This window comes from Lissotriton vulgaris, chromosome 12 (genome assembly GCF_964263255.1).
Source record: "Lissotriton vulgaris chromosome 12, aLisVul1.2, whole genome shotgun sequence".
Lineage (NCBI taxonomy): Eukaryota > Metazoa > Chordata > Amphibia > Caudata > Salamandridae > Lissotriton > Lissotriton vulgaris.
The window spans coordinates 390,047,182-390,066,913 of record NC_141700.1 but is presented as its reverse complement, the minus strand read 5'-3'; the positions used below and the strand labels follow the sequence as shown (position 1 = coordinate 390,066,913).

At 45.7% G+C, this 19,732-nt stretch overlaps 1 protein-coding gene across 3 annotated transcripts in view; it reads right to left on the bottom strand.

Annotated features, from left to right (window-relative positions):
- The window catches only part of NKD1 (NKD inhibitor of Wnt signaling pathway 1), a 215,500-nt gene extending 210,854 nt beyond the window's left edge, over positions 1–4,646 (bottom strand). Inside the window, exons 1-3 of one of the 3 annotated variants that reach the window (XM_086945151.1) lie at positions 4,288–4,646; positions 4,107–4,139; positions 3,401–3,549 (exon numbers count right to left, since the gene is read on the bottom strand). In XM_086945151.1, the coding sequence (XP_086801277.1) occupies positions 3,401–3,549; positions 4,107–4,139; positions 4,288–4,312 (207 nt within the window). In that variant the 5' untranslated portion in view covers positions 4,313–4,646. The remainder of the gene's footprint in view (positions 1–3,400; positions 3,550–4,106; positions 4,140–4,287) is intronic. The other 2 variants (XM_086945153.1, XM_086945152.1) reach the window with 2 other exon arrangements.
- Between the last annotated feature and the right edge of the window lie 15,086 nt (positions 4,647–19,732).

Here is a 19,732-nt window from a genome sequence, read left to right as displayed (position 1 = left end):
AGTTCTGAGGTAGAGAGTGACAGAGAGCAGATGTTAGACAAAGAGTGACGAACGACTTCACTGACAGGGCAACACGACACCAAGCATGGCACTGAGGTCACACAACACTGCATTGTGGCACTGCACTGAACAACACGACACCAGAGCATGGCACTACAGTCTCACCACACTGCATGGTGGCACTGAACAACACAACACCAGAGCATGGCACTGTGGTCACACAACACTGCATTGTGGCACTGCCCTGAACAACACGACACCACAGCATGGCACTGCAGTCTCACCACACTGCATGGAGGCACTGCGCTGAACAACACAACACCACAGCATGGCACTGCAGTCTCACCACACTGCATGGTGGCACTGCGCTGAACAACACCACAGCATGGCATGGCACTGCAGTCACACCACACTGGACTGCATGGTGGCACTGCACTGAACAACAGGACACCAGAGCATGGCACTGCGGTAACACCACACTGGATGGTGGCACTGCACTTAACAACACGACACCAGAGCATGGCACTGCGGTAACACCACACTGGATGGTGGCACTGCACTTAACAACACGACACCAGAGCATGGCACTGTGGTCACAACACACTGCATGGTGGCACTGCACTGAACAACACGACACCACAGCATGGCACTGCAGTCACACCACACTGGACTGCATGGTGCACTGCACTGAACAACATCACACCAGAGCATGGCACTGCGGTCACACCACACTGCACAGTGGCACTGCACTGATCAACACGACACCAGAGCATGGCACTGTGGTCACACCACACTGGACTGCATGGTGCACACAACACGACACCAAAGCATCGTACTGCAGTCACACCACACTGGACTGCATGGTGGCACTGCACTGAACAACAGGACACCAGAGCATGGTACTGCGGTCACACCACACTGGATGGTGGCACTGCACTGAACAACACGACACCAGAGCATGCCCCTGTGATCACAACACACTGCATGTTGGCACTGCACTATACAACACAATACCGCAGCATGGCACTGCAGTCACACCACACTGGACTGCATGGTGGCACTGCACCGAACAACAAGACACCACAGCATGACACTGTGGTCACACCACATTGGACTGCATGGTGCACTGCACTGAACAACATAACACCACAGCATGCCACAGCAGTCTCACCACACTGCATGGTGGCACTGCGCTGAACAACACCACAGCATGGCATGGCACTGCAGTCACACCACACTGGACTGCATGGTGGCACTGCACTGAACAACAGGACACCAGAGCATGGCACTGCGGTAACACCACACTGGATGGTGGCACTGCACTTAACAACACGACACCAGAGCATGGCACTGCGGTAACACCACACTGGATGGTGGCACTGCGCTTAACAACATGGCACCACAACAGACAATAAGACATCACATTAATAAACAGAACGGAATATTAGAAAACCTGACATAACACTGTGCAGTGTGGTACCACAGTGAGTACACCAGGGCAGCTCCACAGAGGACTACACAACATCACAACACAGGACAACATATAACATGGTACTGTGCTGAACAACATGGCCTAATACAATGCCATCACACTAGACAACATGATACCACACAAGACAACACAACACTAGACAACATGGCAGCATACCAGAGATCCATATTATAGCATTGCTTTGGACAACATAGCACATGGTGCCACAATGCACAACACAACATGGACATTACACAAGAAAGTATGAAGCCACAGTGGGAAACGTGATGGCATCATATTAAGCAACATTACACAACTTTGGTTAACATGGCATCACAATGAACAGCACAGCATCACACTAGACAGAAGGACACCACAATAGACAAAACGTCACCACACAAAATGCCATGGCCCAGCAATGGATGATATGACACCACGTTTAGCAACATGACACCACACTAGACAAAATGACACCACTTTGGGTACCCCAATGGTGCCACACTGGTCAATATGGCACCAGACTAAACAGTGTGGTACAAAACTAGGTAATACGGAACCACAGTAGGCAACAAGAAATGTAACTAAAACATAACACTAGACTGCACCCCATGTTATGTGGCACTAGTCAGGAAAAACCGCTCCACAGTGCACAGGCAGGTGCGAGACTAGACAGAAAGACACTGTACTGAACAACACGGCAGCAACACACTTGACAATATGGCACAGTCTGGCTTGACAACACGGCACACTGGGCGAAACTAACTGCCACGTTAAAATGTTGAGAAAGCTCCTAATACTTCGAGGCTGGCGAAGCAAATAGGTACGTAGCTGTTCTTGGTACAGCAGGTGCAGTGGCACCGGGGCTCTGGGGTGTAATTAGTGCCCATCTAACGTCAATTGTCACTATTTTTTGTTCTCGCACAAGGAGGTGGAGGCCCCATTTCCTGCTGTTTGCACTAGGGCCCATGGTGCCCCATGGAAAGCAAAAAAAAAAAAAAACAGTAAATAGCCATTACAACAAAAGTCCCGAGTTTCAAGGCGCAGCCCTTCCTGCGGGCGGAATATACACTTGGCAACCACTGTTTGTTGAAACCAATATCCATCTAAAACTGTTTCTTTTCTAATCGCTCTGCTAATAGTCTAATCTAAAACTGCAAGTTAATGGGTGCCCTGTCAGAGTGTATTTGCGTGCAGAAAAAAGCACACACATCACGGAGGGCAAAGAGAGAGGGGTGGGGGGGCTCGAGCCACCAGCATCCTGAAAGGAGCCCAGCTTGCCCCCTCCCCCACTTCAACGAACCCCACAGCGTACCAGGACAGAAACTGGGAGGCGGGGCAGGGGTAGCCCGCGCGCGAGAGAGAAAACTTCCCACACACTCTAGACAGATGTGGTGCGCAAGAGGGGAAGAATCGTATTGCCCGTGTATGTGCACCATAATGAGAAATACTAATATTTGCTAAGAGAAAACATTATGTTTATACTAAATAAGTTGCCACAAAACGAGGACTCCCTCCAGTTCAAGAGTATCAAACTGCAACACGTAGGCATGTTTTTTTCAGTCACGCAACCTGCTCCACATACTGAAATGGCGGTACTGCCCTAGGAAAGGCACCGAGGTCCACTAAATCACCATCCACATGGTATACGGTGTCGCTGTAGGAAAGTTTTAAAGAGTGTGCCAAAACTCTTTATCAGAGTCCCTAAGTGCATATGCTGATAACCAGGAGATGCTCTACAATATAAAGCGCTGCTTAGGACGAAATGGGTTACACAGGAGTTTAGAAATACTTTTTTTGCCTGACAACTTTAGGCAAAGTTGCTTCGGCAGCCCACTGTAAGCGCACGCTGGCTTTTGAAGGTCCGCGCAAACACAGACGCAATATTGACTGAAAGAATGGGGGGGGTGGCGTGTGTTCGCCCCTACGTACCCTGGAGTGGTGGAACGCGCAGCCAGCCTTATGACGACAGACCTGGTTCTGGGGTCCCGAGGAGCCCCCACTGCCCGAACATTTCTGCTTCACCATCCAGTCTTCGATCCCCTTGCGAGCCAGGCAGGCGTTCACCGCAAAACTGTCCCCTGCGAGGAAACAACGAGACAGGCACTTCAGGGCTTCGGTGAGCTAGACCATGAGAGCAGAAACACAGCAGCGCACCGTGGCCCCCCCAGCTGCAGACCCCGCGGCTCTCAACGGACCAACGCTCAACTCGCTAGTCACCATTCACTTTAAGAAATGCATATGGGTCCGCTACTGCTCAAAACTATTCTGGACAAATGCATTCAGTGTAAAAGTTTTAAAAAGTGGATAAACTATACAATGTAGAAAAAATACATTTAAAATGATTGCCAGGATAATGCTAGTAATGTGGTCACACACATTGGGTGCAAGTTCCCATGACCACGGGCTCCTTCCTCCTGAGAAAACGGTACAGCTTGGCCAGCGTTTACATGTGAAATGACCCATGTCACAACTTTGACAAGCGGGGAGCCAGCGTAGGAAATAGTGTCTTTAAAACGAGGACAGGGGTGGGGGTTTGAGGCTGACACGAAAAAAAAGAATTTCAAACTATCCCAAGCAAAAAGAAAAGTTTGCCGAGCAGAGGGGGCGATTGGGGGGAATAATATAGATGTCGTACCTTCAGGACTTTCTCTGGGTTTGCACACAGCAGCTGCGCATCAGGTCCGTGGAAGAAGGGGTAGTGGGTGAGATATGCAAAACAAAAAAGATAAGGGGTAAAGTTAAACTCGGTTTACTGCATGCATGGCATGATGAAAGGCAAGGGAGAAGGCTGGTAAAACGAGAAAAAAAACACTGACCATGCTTGGAATGAAGTTTCCCCATTTCTCTGCATTGGTTCGCAGTTGAGAATCATTGGACGCCTCTGCGGTGGGTGATGCAGTCGGGGATCCGGGGATCCCTTCGCTTTCCTTTCCCTCTGATTTTTTTCAGTAATCCATCCGGGCTCCCTTCCTTCCGATTCCCCGTAAGCAAAAATACAAAATCATGCCCAAAAAAAGAACGCCAAAAATACAGAATCCGGGTCGAGTCCGCGGCGCAGTCCCCCTTGTGTTCCCCCGATCAAGTGTTTTCCTCCTCTCGTCTTCCCAAGACAGAGGCGGGCACAAAAGAGCTGCCTTCTCCCACCAGGGAGCTTGATTGACACCTCATTGAGATTAGACCACTTGCAGGCAAGCCTCTGCTCCTGCTATTGGGCTCGGGCGGCACATGAAAGAGAACAAAGATCCTTTTGGAGTCTCCCAAAAAAAAAAAAAAAAAGGAGCAGCAGCAGCCAGTGCCGCATTTCACTTCCAGCCTGCGCCAGGCTGGAGCAGCAGAGCGAAGAGCGAGAGAGTGAGCACAGGGGCAGGCAGCCTGGGAGTGCTCCGAGAGCAGCCTGCCCCCGAAGAGCCGGAGCAGCGTACCCCCCACCACCCCCCAAGAGCCAGAGCAGCCTGCCCCCTCCTCCCCTCCAAGAGCCGGGCTGATTAAACGCGGTTTTGTTTTGGGGCTGGACGGACGCTCAGCTGAGGAACGTTGTAGTGAGCAGGTCCGTGGACTAAGAGACCCCCGCTCCACTGTCACCCGACTTGAATTTCGTGATGCGGGAGCTGAGGAGAAAAGGGGGGTTAACTGAGCAGGGATTCATTTTCTTATTCCGTTTTCTCAAAAACAACCCCGCACAAAATCGCATGTGTAGCAAATACCCCTCCTACGGTGGCAGTCTATATATGAAAAATGTTTTTTTTTTACATTTATATTCGGTATTTGAAAGTGGATGGCCCTAGCGCCAAGAAACAGTGGTCTGTTTGACCTAAACTTTAGTAGCAAGAGTATCTCCCTCAAGAGGCGCTACACTTCTAACAACCGCAGAGTCTGGCTGAGGTCGGATTGCACAAGTGCAACGTGACAGGCAAAGGTTACTATGCCTTTAGTTTAGTGTGATCTAATACTGTCCGAATAGGGCACAGACTCCCAAGGAGCTGGTGATTTGTCCAAGAACAAATAGATTGTTTAAGTAGGAGAACTGAGAATACAATATACGACTACTCGCTCTAAAGTCTGTTCATTTACCGCCATTTTATTTTGGTGGATAAAGCCATGAGACTATGCACTGACCGCTCCCCAGGTAATGTTTATTAAAACAACATTAAAAAAATTAAAGTAAGGAAATATTTGACCACTTAAAGGAGGATGTAACACATCCTTCCAGCATATCTTCACTGAGTCTGCGTAGTGAAGACCTTCAGTCCTTTAAATGGATTTAGTGTTGGAACGTTTTGGAAGAAACTCTTTATCTCCGGTGAACTGTGTCTCTCACCACTCTTACGTGTAACTGTGTCTCTCACCACTCTTACGTGTAATGCGCAATACACTTGGTCTCCATTTTTTCCACTGTATGCATACACGGACATAAGCACTGCCTCATTTGAATATTGATTTAGACATATACATGTAACATAGGGCATCCAATACCCCTGCTGTACTGCATAAGGATAATGCAGGCCTCAAAGGAGTTACCTAGCCAAAGGTTTGGCTGAGGGTATTTTATTTCTTATACTGCATGGTCACACCATCACCTTTCCCACAAACTGCTTAAATCCTTGGTGTCTTGTTCTTTAATAGGAGAGAGATGGTATGCTTCCAGACATGATGACGAAAGTACAATCTGCAGGGTGAACTTAAGCACACCAAAAATCAGTTAGAGCACTGTTGCAAAACAATTAGCTTAAGTAAATCATATTAGCACAAATATTGGAGCTCAGAATGTGTAGAAACCTGCAAAGATGATATCTTTCCTGTAAAATAGGATGCAAAGAAATTAAAATGCTGTCACAACTATCTAAACTCTTCTGATCACTTTCTGTGTAGAAAAATTGATCAGAAGAATGAAAAGTCAGTTCTCCTTTCCTTCTTTAAACTGCAGTCGTAATTATGCTAAGTGACTTGCCTTTCACTTTGGCTCCTGGCAGGAAGCATTATGATTTCACCACTCAGTAACACAATAATAAGTTATAACAATTAAAAGCTACGTCAGTTTCTCATTACAGTTGTCCACGGACATCATAACTTGACTGTAATAAGGAAATTAGAGACATGTTTTTATAAAGAAATTGCATGCTCCTATGTCCTATGTTTTATGCTGTAATATATAAATATCTATTTAAATATATATATATATATATATATATATATATATATATATATACAAATAAAAATATATATATATTCTTCTCACTATAATATAATTTTTATTTATTTAGTTAGTTTCTTTTGGCAGATGTATTAACTGCAATTTGTTCCAGATGAACCATTATTTTGTTACTACAGTGTTTATACTGCCCAAGGGTGTAGGGCGTGAACATCTGATAGCGCTGTGAAGTAACGTTACAGTTAGGTGGGAATTTCAGTGACAACATTTTAAATGTACAAAACTGCTGAAATTCACCAGTTAAAGTTAGCTACGGTAACTATAACTTGTGCCCTAAGGTAATTTTAACTCTCTCCTCTGCCATGCAGTTTTCTTATCAATAATTTAACCCCTTCGCTGCTAGGCCTTTTCCCCTCCTGTGCTAAGCCTCTTTTTTGGCTATTTGGGGTAGTGCGCGCTTAGGCCCCTGTAACTTTTGGACCACATAAGGTATCCACGCCAATTTTGTGTCCTTTTCTTTCAACATCATGGGGATTCCAAAGGTACCCTGGGTTTGTGGATTCCCTTGGAGGGGTCCCAGAAATTAGCCAAAATACAGTAACATTTTTGTTTTTTATCAGAAAAATGGGAAAAACGGGCTACAAATGAAAGCGTCTGGGTTTTTCCCTGCAAAGGGGTTGTGGGGCTGAAATCACCATATCCCCAGCTTTTAGGGAATGACAGTCTTTTGTCAGAGAACCAACATTTTTTACACAGTTTTGGCATTTTTCTGGGACATAGCCTATTTTTGCTATTTTTAGTGCTTTCAACCTCCTTCCAGTTAATGGTAAAAATGAGAATGAAAGCAATAATGGACGCTGGAAAGCTTTACATTTTAAAAAAGTAGACAAAATTCTGAATTCAGAAAGGGGTCATTTGTGTAGATCCATCAAGGTTTTGAGGTTCCGTGACAATTGTAAGTGGTGTTTTCGACTCGCACGAATAAGGTCGAGTCTGGTATCTATGAACCGCAAATGACGAGTTTAGTGGGTGTACGCGTTTTCGCTGTGCTAGCCTAAACTGTTCGTTTGTTTCGTGGGTTTCTTTATCTGAACCCACGGGTTCCATCTTAGATACGGCATCCATTTTGTTTCTTGCCCTCAAGTAGCCAGCGAACGGACGCTGTCCGCTTCGTGACCCTGGGATTCCCAAACTCTTGCGGAAGACACGTTTCCTTTGAAGGTGTCTTTATGATGAGGGGGATGACACTGTAAGGCAGATGGCCCCGCTCGAGGCTCATCTTGCCGTGCCGGTCTATTGTCTCAGTTGTGCATTCATTAGGCACGTCCCCTTTGATGCCTGCAACTCGTGTTTCCTGATGCCACCCCTTTTACACCCTTTCCGATCTGTTCACTGTTCTCGTTTTCCTCTTCACCTGTTTTTGTCTCTTCCTTGATTCGTTTACTGCTGATTGGAATGTACTAATGGTGGGAAGATGTACTTTTACAGTTGGGAACCGCCAAATGTTACTGTAATTATGTTCCGGGCCTTGAATACATGAAAGCGACCCCTTATGATCTTTACGATGGGAACCAGGTTGTAAACCTTTGTGCACCATGTTATCCTATGCTTGAAAACTGTATAAAAAGAGCGATCCACAGATGCAATTTGAAGCAGACTCCTCGAACCTGCACACGTTGTACTTCCTGTGATTTCTGTGTTCCCTGCAGTAATAAACCTCGAATCTTTGACGCCGAAGGAAGTGTCCCGTGTCTCTGTCATTTGTACGCCGGAACAGGTTACCTACGAAGGTTTCAGGTGTTATCCCTGGCACCGCTGGGTCTTAGATAAACCCAGTCCTTCAGTTGGCGCCCAACGTAGAGCTGCATCAGTGGTACCGGTCCAAGCCCGACGATCGTGAGGAACTTCGTGTGAAATCTCCGAGGGAAGGTGCACCCCGCTTCATCGATCCTGTTGTCGAAACAAGTGGCCCGACGACTTTTCCCGCGAAGATCCCCGCCTCCTGACGGCTGCGACGGACTGCTGCCCTGAGTGTAGACCTGTTTTGGCGCCTGGCGTAGACCTTGGTACAGCGAGACGATTGACGGGCCTTCCTGGTGACGCCATTGATCTTTGAGTTAAGTATTTGTGGGTCGATCCCAGAGTCCTTTGTTGTGGGTGCTTAGTTGTTGCGTGGTTCCATTGCATTTGTGGTCCTTGGTACTTTGTTCTTTGTTGTGATATTTGACGTCTGCAGTCGCCAAAAACCGAGGGTTTTTGCTCTTTGCAGGGACATTGTAATCCTATAACCCTTGACGTTTGTGAAACTCGGTTAGTGTGCACGATGCCTGGCCGTAGTACTTTGTTCAGTTGTTTTAGAAGTTGTGGTGCGGATTCCCGACTGGAGGACTCGTGTCCGATACCTCCGGTTGGAACTCCAACTTATGAGTTGTACAGCCGACACGGTTTAGGTCCAATTGCATTCAATGAGTGTTGGGTTCGTTACACTAAAAAAAGATGGTGTCCTTAGTGGGCCACCTCATGGTAGTTTTGAGGCTCCGATTTTAGATAATCTTGAAGCTAACTTGTTTCAAAGAAAAGCAAGGCCAGCCATGTTTGATTCCTTTCGGTTGTGGCGTAAAGAAGCCAAGCAGAAAGAAATCAAGCAGATTAAACGTAATAAGAGAGAAGGGATTGTTACAACGGTAAGAAACGCAGAGCAGTTCCAGCGAGATAAGGAGGAAAAGGAAAAGGAAGTTTTCGATAGATTGCAGCGCATGATTACAGATAGGTGTTACCCCGCTTTACCGACGGGTGCGGATAAGAAGGAGGAAGTAGCAGACGACCCCTTGTTGTCCTATCTTTTGAAGTCACCACCTCCGTATGCTCAGGGTACCGCAGTTCCTGTGGTTCCCCCTGTCCCTGTTCCTCCACCTGCTCCTGTTCCCCAACCTGTTCCCGTTCCCCAACCTGTTCCTGCTCCTCTACCTGCTTCCGTTCCTACTGCTCCTCCGCTTGTACTTCCTCATACTCCTGCTCCCGCTGCTTCTACTGTTCTGGTTACTCCTGCTGTTCCCTCTGTTCCTGACACTTCTCTTGTTACCCCGTTGTGTTACTCTAATACCCCATCTGCTGGACGTCGTGTTCCTTCTGTTGCTGCTAACTTTTTCAATTCTCTTGGACCAATTCTTGAGTCCGCTGGTTCTGATGGTCCCCAAAGACGAAGTCAACTTCCTGGTAGTAGGGAACGTGACTCGCTATATAATATGGCGATGTGTTGGATTAGATATCCCCTTAGGAATCCTCCGCGTGTGGTGCTTGATACGTTCTCTCAATTCAACGAACCGACACAGAGGTTCGTGTTTGAGGAAATGTGCAAGCTTTTACGTGATCAAATATCGGTTGATGCGTCTGATGAGGTATTGACTGCTCTATCTAATCTTCAGCTCCAGTTTGCGAGCGGAATATTGGTGGGTACCAATGTTTGACGTGCGGTCGAGCAGTTGCTATCTTTCCGTCCTTGTATAATGCCTGGAACATTGTTTTTGGAAGACATCGAGGGACCGCCAGCAGCGCCTGGTCAGTATCCCATGCGCGAGGTTCCACCAGTATGGATGCAGGGGTAACCCTAATGCTGCTCCTCCGGTCCTGCCACACTTTCAGAGAGTGTGGATACATCTTCTGTGGAAAAGATCGGAAGTTTTGCAGGTAAAGCAATCTTTGCCTGACCCTCGCAAAAATCCTGCAGGGTACTATAAAGAGTTGTCTCTGCTAGTGGATGCGACGGTGATGAATCTTGCCGACATCGATATGTTGTTTGGCAATGTCGTTTCGCAACCGGTATGGGCAAAGATTCGTCAAGAAGATCATGCGGCAGAATTAGGCGGTGACTGGGCTGCACTTCTTGCTGCCGATGCCTTGCAAGTTGGTGGGGCTAAGCCCGAACAGCTGATTGCTAATCTCCCTCAGAGAATAATAACTCTTATGAAGACGCTTATGCCAGCTATGAAGGTGAATTGGGACAAGTTGTCCGCTTGCAAACAAAAGAAGGATGAGAGTGTCTCTGATTTCTTTACAAGATTTGAGGAGGCATTCATTGATCATAGTGGTCAGGATATGGGCACTGAGGGAGGTCAGAGGTTGTTTGTGGACAAGTTTGTATCAAATTTGCTGCCGGACTTAAGCAACAAATTACGGAATTCAGAGAGTGCGTGGGCTGTTTCCACTTCTGCTCAGATATTGGCTACGGCCCAATATTATGAGAATAGGGAGAAAGAGGAAAATGATTGTGGCGATAAAAAGACAAAAGAGCTCAAAACTAAAGTGTTGTTGCAACAAGCGTATCCACGTTCGAATCAGAATGATTCGCAACAGCGGAATCGATCGCAATCTCAGTCGAATAGGTCGCAATCACGAAATGACTCCTCTTCGCAGAGATCTATGCTGGGGTACAATCAGTGTGCCTATTGTAGGGGTGAGGGTCATTTGAAATTCGATTGCCCAGTCTTGCGTGATCGAAACAGTGGTAATTCACCTAGAGGAGGTCGTAGTGGTCCTCAACAGGCATCACGTGGTAGAGGCCGTGGCGCTCAAAATGATCGTTCAAATAATTCTTCTGATTCTAATAATTGTTTTGATCAGCGTGGATCGTCGCAAAGCAGATCTGCACAGTACAATGTAGACGATTATTACGTCGATCAGGGCCCTGACGACGGTAATTACTAGGACAGCCATAGACAAGGAGAGGGAGTAGTATCAGTTCCGGTTGATCAGAGAGGGCCTTACGTCGCAGTTGCCACCTCAGGCGTCGTTGAGCCTTTTCTGTTGGACACTGGTGCAGCGAAAAGTTCCATCATGCATTCGAAACTCCCTGGCGCACCTTTGTCTGGCTTAACAAATGTTTCCGTTGGATTCTCTGGCGCCCCTGTTAGCAATCCGGTTTCGCGCCCTTTGCCCCTTGCAATTGGGCCTCGTGAGCTGAAAGCTCCTTTGATTTTGACTACTGGTTGTGGTGAAAATCTCTTGGGCCTGGATTTGCTGAAACGTCTGTATGCGACTTTGTATTGTTCTCCTGCGGGAGTAAAGCTTACATTGGGTGAGAAAGTTATCTCTCCTATGTATTTGTCCATCGACAAGCTTCCACCAGAATTGAGTTCTCTTCCTGCATCTTTGTGGGCAACAGGTCCCAATGACGTGGGCCTGCTTGACATCTCCCCTTATGTTGTTCACCTGAAATCTAATGTGCGTTTGCCACGTATTCCCCAGTATCTTATCTCCCTTGATGGTGAGCGAGCGCTGTTAGCGATCATCTACGATTTGATTGAGAAAGATGTTATCGAGGAGACTCGGGGAAACGTGTGCAATAGCCCTCTGCTGCCCATTCTGAAGCGCACTGATCCATCAAAGCCCCCTGTTTATCGTTTTGTTATCGATTTACGGGAGGTGAATAAAATTGTGATTCCTCAGTTCCCTGTGGTGCCTGACATTACGGCTCTACTGACTCTGATCCCAGCCTCTGCATCTTGGTTCTCAGTGATCGATCTGAAGAATGCTTTCTTCAGCATTCCGATCGCTGAGGAGAGTAGGGACCTTTTCGTTTTCTCTCTTGGTGGCCGCAGCTTTAGGTTTAAACGCGCTCCTCAGGGCTACTGTGAGAGTCCATCGATATACAGCCAAGCCATGAAGAGCCAACTTGATACGTTTGCGTTGCCGGCCGGTGCGGCCTTGATCCAATATGTCGATGACTTATTGGTGGCTGCGGATACTCAGGACATTTGCAGAATTGCTACGGTGTCGTTGTTGCAGCAACTCTGTGCCTTACATCACAAGGTGTCACCTTCTAAACTGCAATATTGTTGCCAAGAAGTAACCTATCTAGGTCACTTATTGTCAAAGGAGGGAAGAAGGTTGACCCCAGAGAGAATTGCAGCGATTGCTCGAATGACTGTGCCAACAACTCAGAGAGATGTGCGTGCCTTTTTAGGTATCACGTCATACTGCAGGCAATGGATTCTGAATTTTTCATTGCTAGCAAAACCATTGGGGGCTCTTACGTGCAAGGATGTTCCAATTCCTTTATCATGGACGGAAGAATGTCAGAAAAGTTTTTCTGAACTACGTGACGCGTTGTGTTCGGCCCCTGTGTTAGGTACCCCTGACTACAGTAAGCCGTTTACACTATACGTTCACGAGAGGGAAGGTTGTGCGTTGAGTGTCCTAACGCAACAATTTGGTGGTAAGCAGCGTCCATGTGCATATTTTTCCTCGACCTTGGACCCGGTAGCTAGAGCATTGCCGAGTTGCTTGAGAGCAACAGCGGCAGCTGCGGTGTCCATCCGACAATCTGCAGGATTGGTCATGGATAATATGCTTACGGTGATGGTTCCGCATGCAGTTGACACTCTCTTGAATCGTACGAAAACCCAACACCTGACGAGTGCAAGGTTGTCTGGGTATGAGTTGACGCTTTTGGCAAGTCACATTCAAATAAAGCGCTGTAATGTCCTGAATCCGGCGACTTTGTTGCCAATCAGTATGGAGTCAGACGAAGTAGCACCCCATGACTGCTACTTACGAACTGAGGAAGAAACAAAAGGTCGTGTTGATTTGAAAAATACTCCATTGGAAGACCCCGATGGGACCCTGTACGTGGATGGGTCGTGTTTTAAGTTGCCGAATGGTGATGTGACGACTGCGTATGCTGTGGTGACACTGACTACGGTTGTGGAGACTGCAAGATTGAATCAGAATTCTGCACAGGCGGCAGAACTGATTGCCTTGACTAGAGCGTGTGTGTTGTCGAAAGGGAAACGGGTGAATGTGTTTACGGACAGCCAGTATGCATTCGGTGTTGCCCATAGCTTCGGACGATTGTGGAGAGAGAGAGGTTTCATGACGTCGCATGGTACAAAGATTCAGCATGGACAGCTTGTGAATGATCTTTTAGATGCACTTACATTGCCCAAGCAGGTGGCGATTATTAAATGTAGTGCACATCGTAAGGTGACGGATGATGTTGGTCGTGGCAATGCGTTTGCGGATGAGATTGCTAAGGAGACTTCCCGGAACCTTAGCACTAAAATGTATGTGACGAGTTCGGTAAGGTGGCCTGCAGAAACTGGTATGTGTGAGGACACTATCGAGAGTGTGAAAGCGATTCAGAACGAGGCCACCGAGACTGAAAAGATGAAGTGGAAAGAGAGTACGGGAAAGTTGGATGCGAATGGATGCTGGATTGATTTGTCAGAGCATAAGAGGTAGATGTTGCCGGATGCTTATGTGCTAGCTGTTGTGATAATGGCACACGGCTTGGCACATATTAGTGCGAAAGGTATCTGCAAGTTCAAATCAAATCAAATCAACTTTATTCGGTTTTCATATTTTGAAGACCATAAAAGTACATAAAAACATAATAAATATTTAAAAATACATTCAATTTAACTCTGGTAATTCATAAAGCATTAATGTTGGGCATCTAACGAGTTCATAAATTCAATCGATGCTTAATACAAAGTTTAAGATATTGGGCAATCGATTTAGTCATCAAATTGTTTTCCAGGAATTGTAATGCCAGAAACGCAGGGCGGCATCTACGGATTTTTAGTGCTTTTAGTACTGGTATTATCCATCGTCTACGAAGTGGGATGTAAAATTTGCAAAAGAATAAAACATGAATAGTAGACTGAGATGATGTTTGGTCACAGGGACACAGTGAGATGTTATGTGTCCAATCATTTTGTTTGGGAAACAAAACCAGATAATGAAATAAATTAAACCTAAAACGGGTGAGAAGAAATTTTTCAAATTGTGTCAAATCATATTGCAAATAAGGTTGGATGGTAGGGACCAGCTGGATCATTAAGCAATGCTGGACTGAAGGCTTCCCTATTTCTGTCATCAACCGAATTTGGGATAAATGTGATATACAAATTGATTTGAGTTCCTTCTTTGATATATCTGTGACCGATGATGGGTCGGTAAAAAACCCTGAATGACCAATGTCTGTGAAAAAGGATTCCACGTAGGCCAGCCATTTTATCTTTCTTGCTTTGTCTAGTTTCAGACAATCCTGGATTATTGTTCTTGTAAGATGGCACTCATCCGTCGCCCATATTCTACGCCATAACATGATGGGCTGGATTTTTATAATGTCAGAGATAGATTCGATCCCGAGTTCAAGATGACATCCGTAAGTTGTTGTACTTCTCGGGACGGCCAACAAAAATCTTAAGAATGAATTTTCGAGTGTTTGCAATTGCTCGACGTTTGTTGTCCCCCAGACCCCCGCTCCATAAGTAGCGGCGCTTATGCATTTAGCATTATATATCTTCATCAATTCAGTGGGAGGTCTTTTTCCCAAACGGAGGGAAAAGGCTTTTAGTGCGCCAGTTGATCTTATTAGGGACAGTTTCCGTGAATTTACTGCTTCTTTCCAGTTGAGATCGTCGTCCATGGTGATGCCTAAGTAGGGGTAGGTATTAGTCCTTTCAAGGGGTAGGTTGTCCACAAAGATAGTCTTTACTTTTTTCCCCTTGGTACCCGCATGCATCACGTAAGTTTTTTTGATGTTAATTTTCAGATTTAGGCTAGTCATGAAGAAACAGTAATTATCTAGGGCCCGCTGTAGTTGGATAGGAGTCTGGGCGAGAATTACCGCGTCATCGGCGTATAATAACGCAGGAATCTGCCGATGACCTACTTCCGGGAGATCTTTCACATCCTTTAGCATTGCCCTCTCGAGCCCGTTGGTATAGAGCGTGAATAAGAAGGGGGCCAGTACACAACCTTGTCTGACCCCCTTCTGGATTGGAAAGCTGTCTGTCAGTTGGCCATCTAACCCGAATCTGACCTTACCTGACGCTCCTGTGTATAGTTCACGGAGAAAGTCTACTATTGGTGGTTCGATCCCCATTTGCAGCATTATTGACCAAAGTTTTGAGTGTTGCACACAGTCGAATGCTGCCGTGAGGTCGACGTAAACCATGTGCAAGGAGGATCTTTTTGCATACACGTATTTTCCAACCAATAGTGATAGATTTAGGACTTGATCTACGGTACTCAGACCAGCCCTGAATCCATATTGCAGGTCTGATAATACGCCTTGTTCTTTTGACCATTCCTGGAGGCGGTCCAAAATAATGCGACCTGCCATCTTTCCGATGGAGTCCAAAAGGGAAATAGGGCGGTAGCAGGATGGACTGTCCCTGTTTCCCTTCTTGAATATGGGAATGAGTAAGGAAGTGGACCAAGAGTCAGGGAGATTAGTGTTCTTTGCTGCATTTAATACTTTATTTAGAAGCGGACCCCAAAGATCCGGTAAAAGTTTGTAAAGGTCCATTGGGACCGAGTCAGGTCCCGGTGCTTTACCCGACTTAGCCACTTCGATGGCTTTCCTTGTTTCATTCAGTGTGAAGTGGATGTCAATTGGATACTTCACCGCGGGTAAGGAATGAAAGGATTCCTGAACACTAGGGTCTACAGGGTGGTCCTCACCAAATACTCCTGAGAAATGTTGGACCCAGTCCTGTGCTTTAATGGCTACATCCATGCAGGGTTCTTCATTTGTATCTTTTAAGAAAGGATTTTTTACTATCTCCCAAAAGGCTGAACTGTCTTTTAGCTGGCTGCTTTTTAGTAATTGTGCCCAGAGGTTGGCTTTCAGGTCCTTTTTCCTTTTCTTAATAGCTAATTTGTAGATTTTTCGTAGCGTTGATACTTCTTGTCTATTTCTTTCTTTTTTAGTTAGGGCCTTCTTTAGTTCAGAATAAGCTTTGGTGCATTCTGTGTCAAACCATCCTGTTCTTGCAGCCTTATTTGGTTTGTGAGGTTTGGTTAATTCATTTCTTATATTTGTCACGATCTCTTCATAGTTAGTCATTACCTCTGTGGGAGATGAAAAGGGATCTAAGCATTTGTCTATTTGGTCTTTGCAGTTAGCAATTATTCTTGTGTTGATCACGTCTTGATCAATTTTACACCATTTAAGGGTATATCCGTTAAGTCTATTTAGTGTGAGTGCTTCCTGATTGAGCAATCCGGTATTAGCCTTATCTGTTTTCCTTCGATGACTAAGTTCCTGGTAGGTCAATTTTAATGGAAAATGATCACTAAGTACATTCTTAAGTACCTCAAAGTTCTTTATACGTGTGGCTTTGTTAGTGGATATAAGAATATAATCGATTAGAGTTTCAAGGCCTCTTCCATGAAAAGTGGGGGTGAACTCAGTAATAGGGGTTTTTAACATGTTGGCAAATCCTAGATCTAGTTCGGTCATTACGGTCAGCATGTTATTTCCCTCGATAGTGTGAGAGAAGTGCGTAAGGCAGTTTTCTTCATCGTCTGATATTCCGCAGATGAAAGTGTTTGTCTCGTTACATATGTGGAGGTTAAAATCTCCACCCCAGATTATTGTATGGGAGACCTTGACATACTTTGTTTTGAAAACATTTATGTGGTGCTGGAGTTCATTTAAGGTCTTAGACCATTCTGTGTTATTCATATTATTGTAGAAGTTTATGATGGTAAAAACTTTGCGGCGGTGGTTGCCTTGAAGGTTGATGATCTGGTAATTTTGGTGTAGTATCGTGGGAGTTATTTCATGACATGGCCATAGGTTCGAGATGTACACTGTTAGTCCACCTTTGCTTCTCCCAGAGCTAGATCTTATGGCTTGGGAGAAGATTGTTTTGTAACCCAGAAGGTGGATTGGGTTATTTAGCCACGTCTCCTGAAGGCAGAGGACTTCGATCGAATCGATTAGTTCAAGGAAACTTTTTTCTGAGTGTTTAGTCGCCAGTCCCGCGACGTTCCAGAAGAGCACCCTCATCTCGGCTTTTTCTAAGGTTGGTTTAACAGACATGTTCTGGGCAGTAATTTCTTCTAGATATATGGATTGCGGAGCAGATGTCACATTTAAGGCAGTTTCCTGCGACTTGTTGGGTGTTGACAACGTTGGTAAAGGGGTAGTATAGGTCTTTGGATGACAGTATGGGTCATGTGTCGTATTTGCCTTAATTTGAACTGTTGACGACTTAATAGGTTTTTTAATCTTTGTTATTCGTGTGTGTTGTTCCTTGATGGGTAGATTGTTAGAAGGAAAATTATCTGAGTTATTTGAAACGAGACTATTTTCCATCGATGGAGACTTATCGTAAGACTGTGGTGATGGTCAGTCGACCATCTCTAAACAACTATAGGTATTAAAGGTTGGTAATCCGGCCCATGGTTCCCTCTGCGGCGGTTGCTGTCCCCTGCGGCCAAGGGTGTTCCACTCATTCCGATCTCTTTGGTCAAACCCCCAATCTCCTTGTGATCTGGTCCTAAAGTTATGTCCAAAACCCCATTCACCCTGGTTCCTGTTACTCTGCTCGGGCTGGTTCCAGGACCAATTTGATGGCCAGTTGGAATCCTCGGCCTGATGTCTCTGTCGAGGGTAGAAGAATGATAGGCGTTTGGTATTTATTCCGCCATTACCTTCCAATGATTCCCAGGAACATATATAATCCACAGCGTGTGGATTTTCAAGATTGACAATTATACAGTCACCGGGGATTGTTTTAGGTTGGTGACCTATCCAAGAGACCCTTCTGGCCGTGGTGATCCTGGTGATGTTATTAGGGTGATTAGGTCTGTTGGTATTCAACCAATACCGGGCTTTGTTAAGCAGAGACCAGGTAGGTTCGTCCATATCGTTGCTTAATTCCGGGACCCCCGTTAAAATGACTACGAAGGGGGCTGCTTCTGGGGGGAGATTTACTGGTCTAGTCCATTTTTTCTTTGGTCGTTCTGATTTATTAAAGTGCCTTTGTGCGCGCTCTGGCTGTGAGGTGGAGGTCGCAGGTGGTCTAGGAGAGACGTTTACTGAAGAGGCTTTGTCTAAGGGAGCGCTTACTGGTGGTTGATTTTGGTTGCCTGGTGCTGGTTTTGAGAGTCCGTGAGATGGTTTAGCATTGGTTGGGAGGGTTAAGTTATTAGGAGTTTTTACTGATTTACTTGTATTTGTATTAGGAGGCTTGGCTGTTTGTTTTGTATTATTAACAGGTTTCGCCTTTACGATAGGAGCTTTGGGTGGAACCAGTGTTATTGGATCTTGAGAACGTGGATTTGTGGTCTTTTTTGATAGGGCGACTAATATCGCAACCTGTTTTTCTATCAGTTCTAGGCTTTTTTGTATGGGTCGTAGCTGATACTTGACTATGCCCTCTATTTCTTTGATTAAGGAAGATTGTGAATTAACAGTATTCAAGTCACTATTTTGCATAGGCACCAATTTATTTCGGGGAGTTTGAGCGAGATTAATACCATTATGTACTTCCCTTGTGAATAAGATTTCATTGGTGTTACTATCTTGGTTTGAAAGTGCAGTGTTACTGATAATATCCGCACTTTGAAATTTATTTAAATCACTTGGGTTTGGTAATACGTTAAGTTGAGAAGTCCTTCCTCTGGTTTTTACTTGGTTACCTTTATGAGTTTCAGTGATCTTTGATGTTTTCGGGATAGCACCTTCCCGTATCCCCCTGGTTTCACTTTGAGGGTGGTCGTTTGGGGGTAGCTGAGGACTTGCGAATATATCTGGCGTTTGCTCTAAGCCCTGAGACAACTGTGTATCCGAGAGTTGTAATGATACCGATAGGTCGACTGTATTTGGAATTACATGAATATCGGCATGTGAATCCAATGTGATGGTGTCCTGTGGTTGTGCTATTGGTGTTTGTGCTTGAGCTAAGAGACCCATCGAGGAGCGTCTTGCTTGTTCAAGTTCAAAAGAAACACGTCTGTCAATCAACATAACAGTATGGTCTATTGTTTGGTTCACCTTGGTGAGAAATTGCTCTATAGGACCGGTAGAGGACGTCATATTTTTCAGTGTTTTACTCCTTAGTCCTCTTGTTGACATTGTGTGTGGTTTGAGGCTGTAGTTATGTAGAGAATAATCACATGTAACTCTTGGGAGGTGGGATGGGTATTCAGCCAACCCTCCTTAAAGTACATACAGTTTAATTTGTAGATGTATGATACCTGGTAGTAGGTGTTAGGGGGGAGGGCCCAGCCCAGTCTCCTCCGGTCTGTGACGGGCTTGGACGGGCCCACCCTTGGCCCAGGCTTCGCCCAGCGTCCCGCTCGCGTCCCGC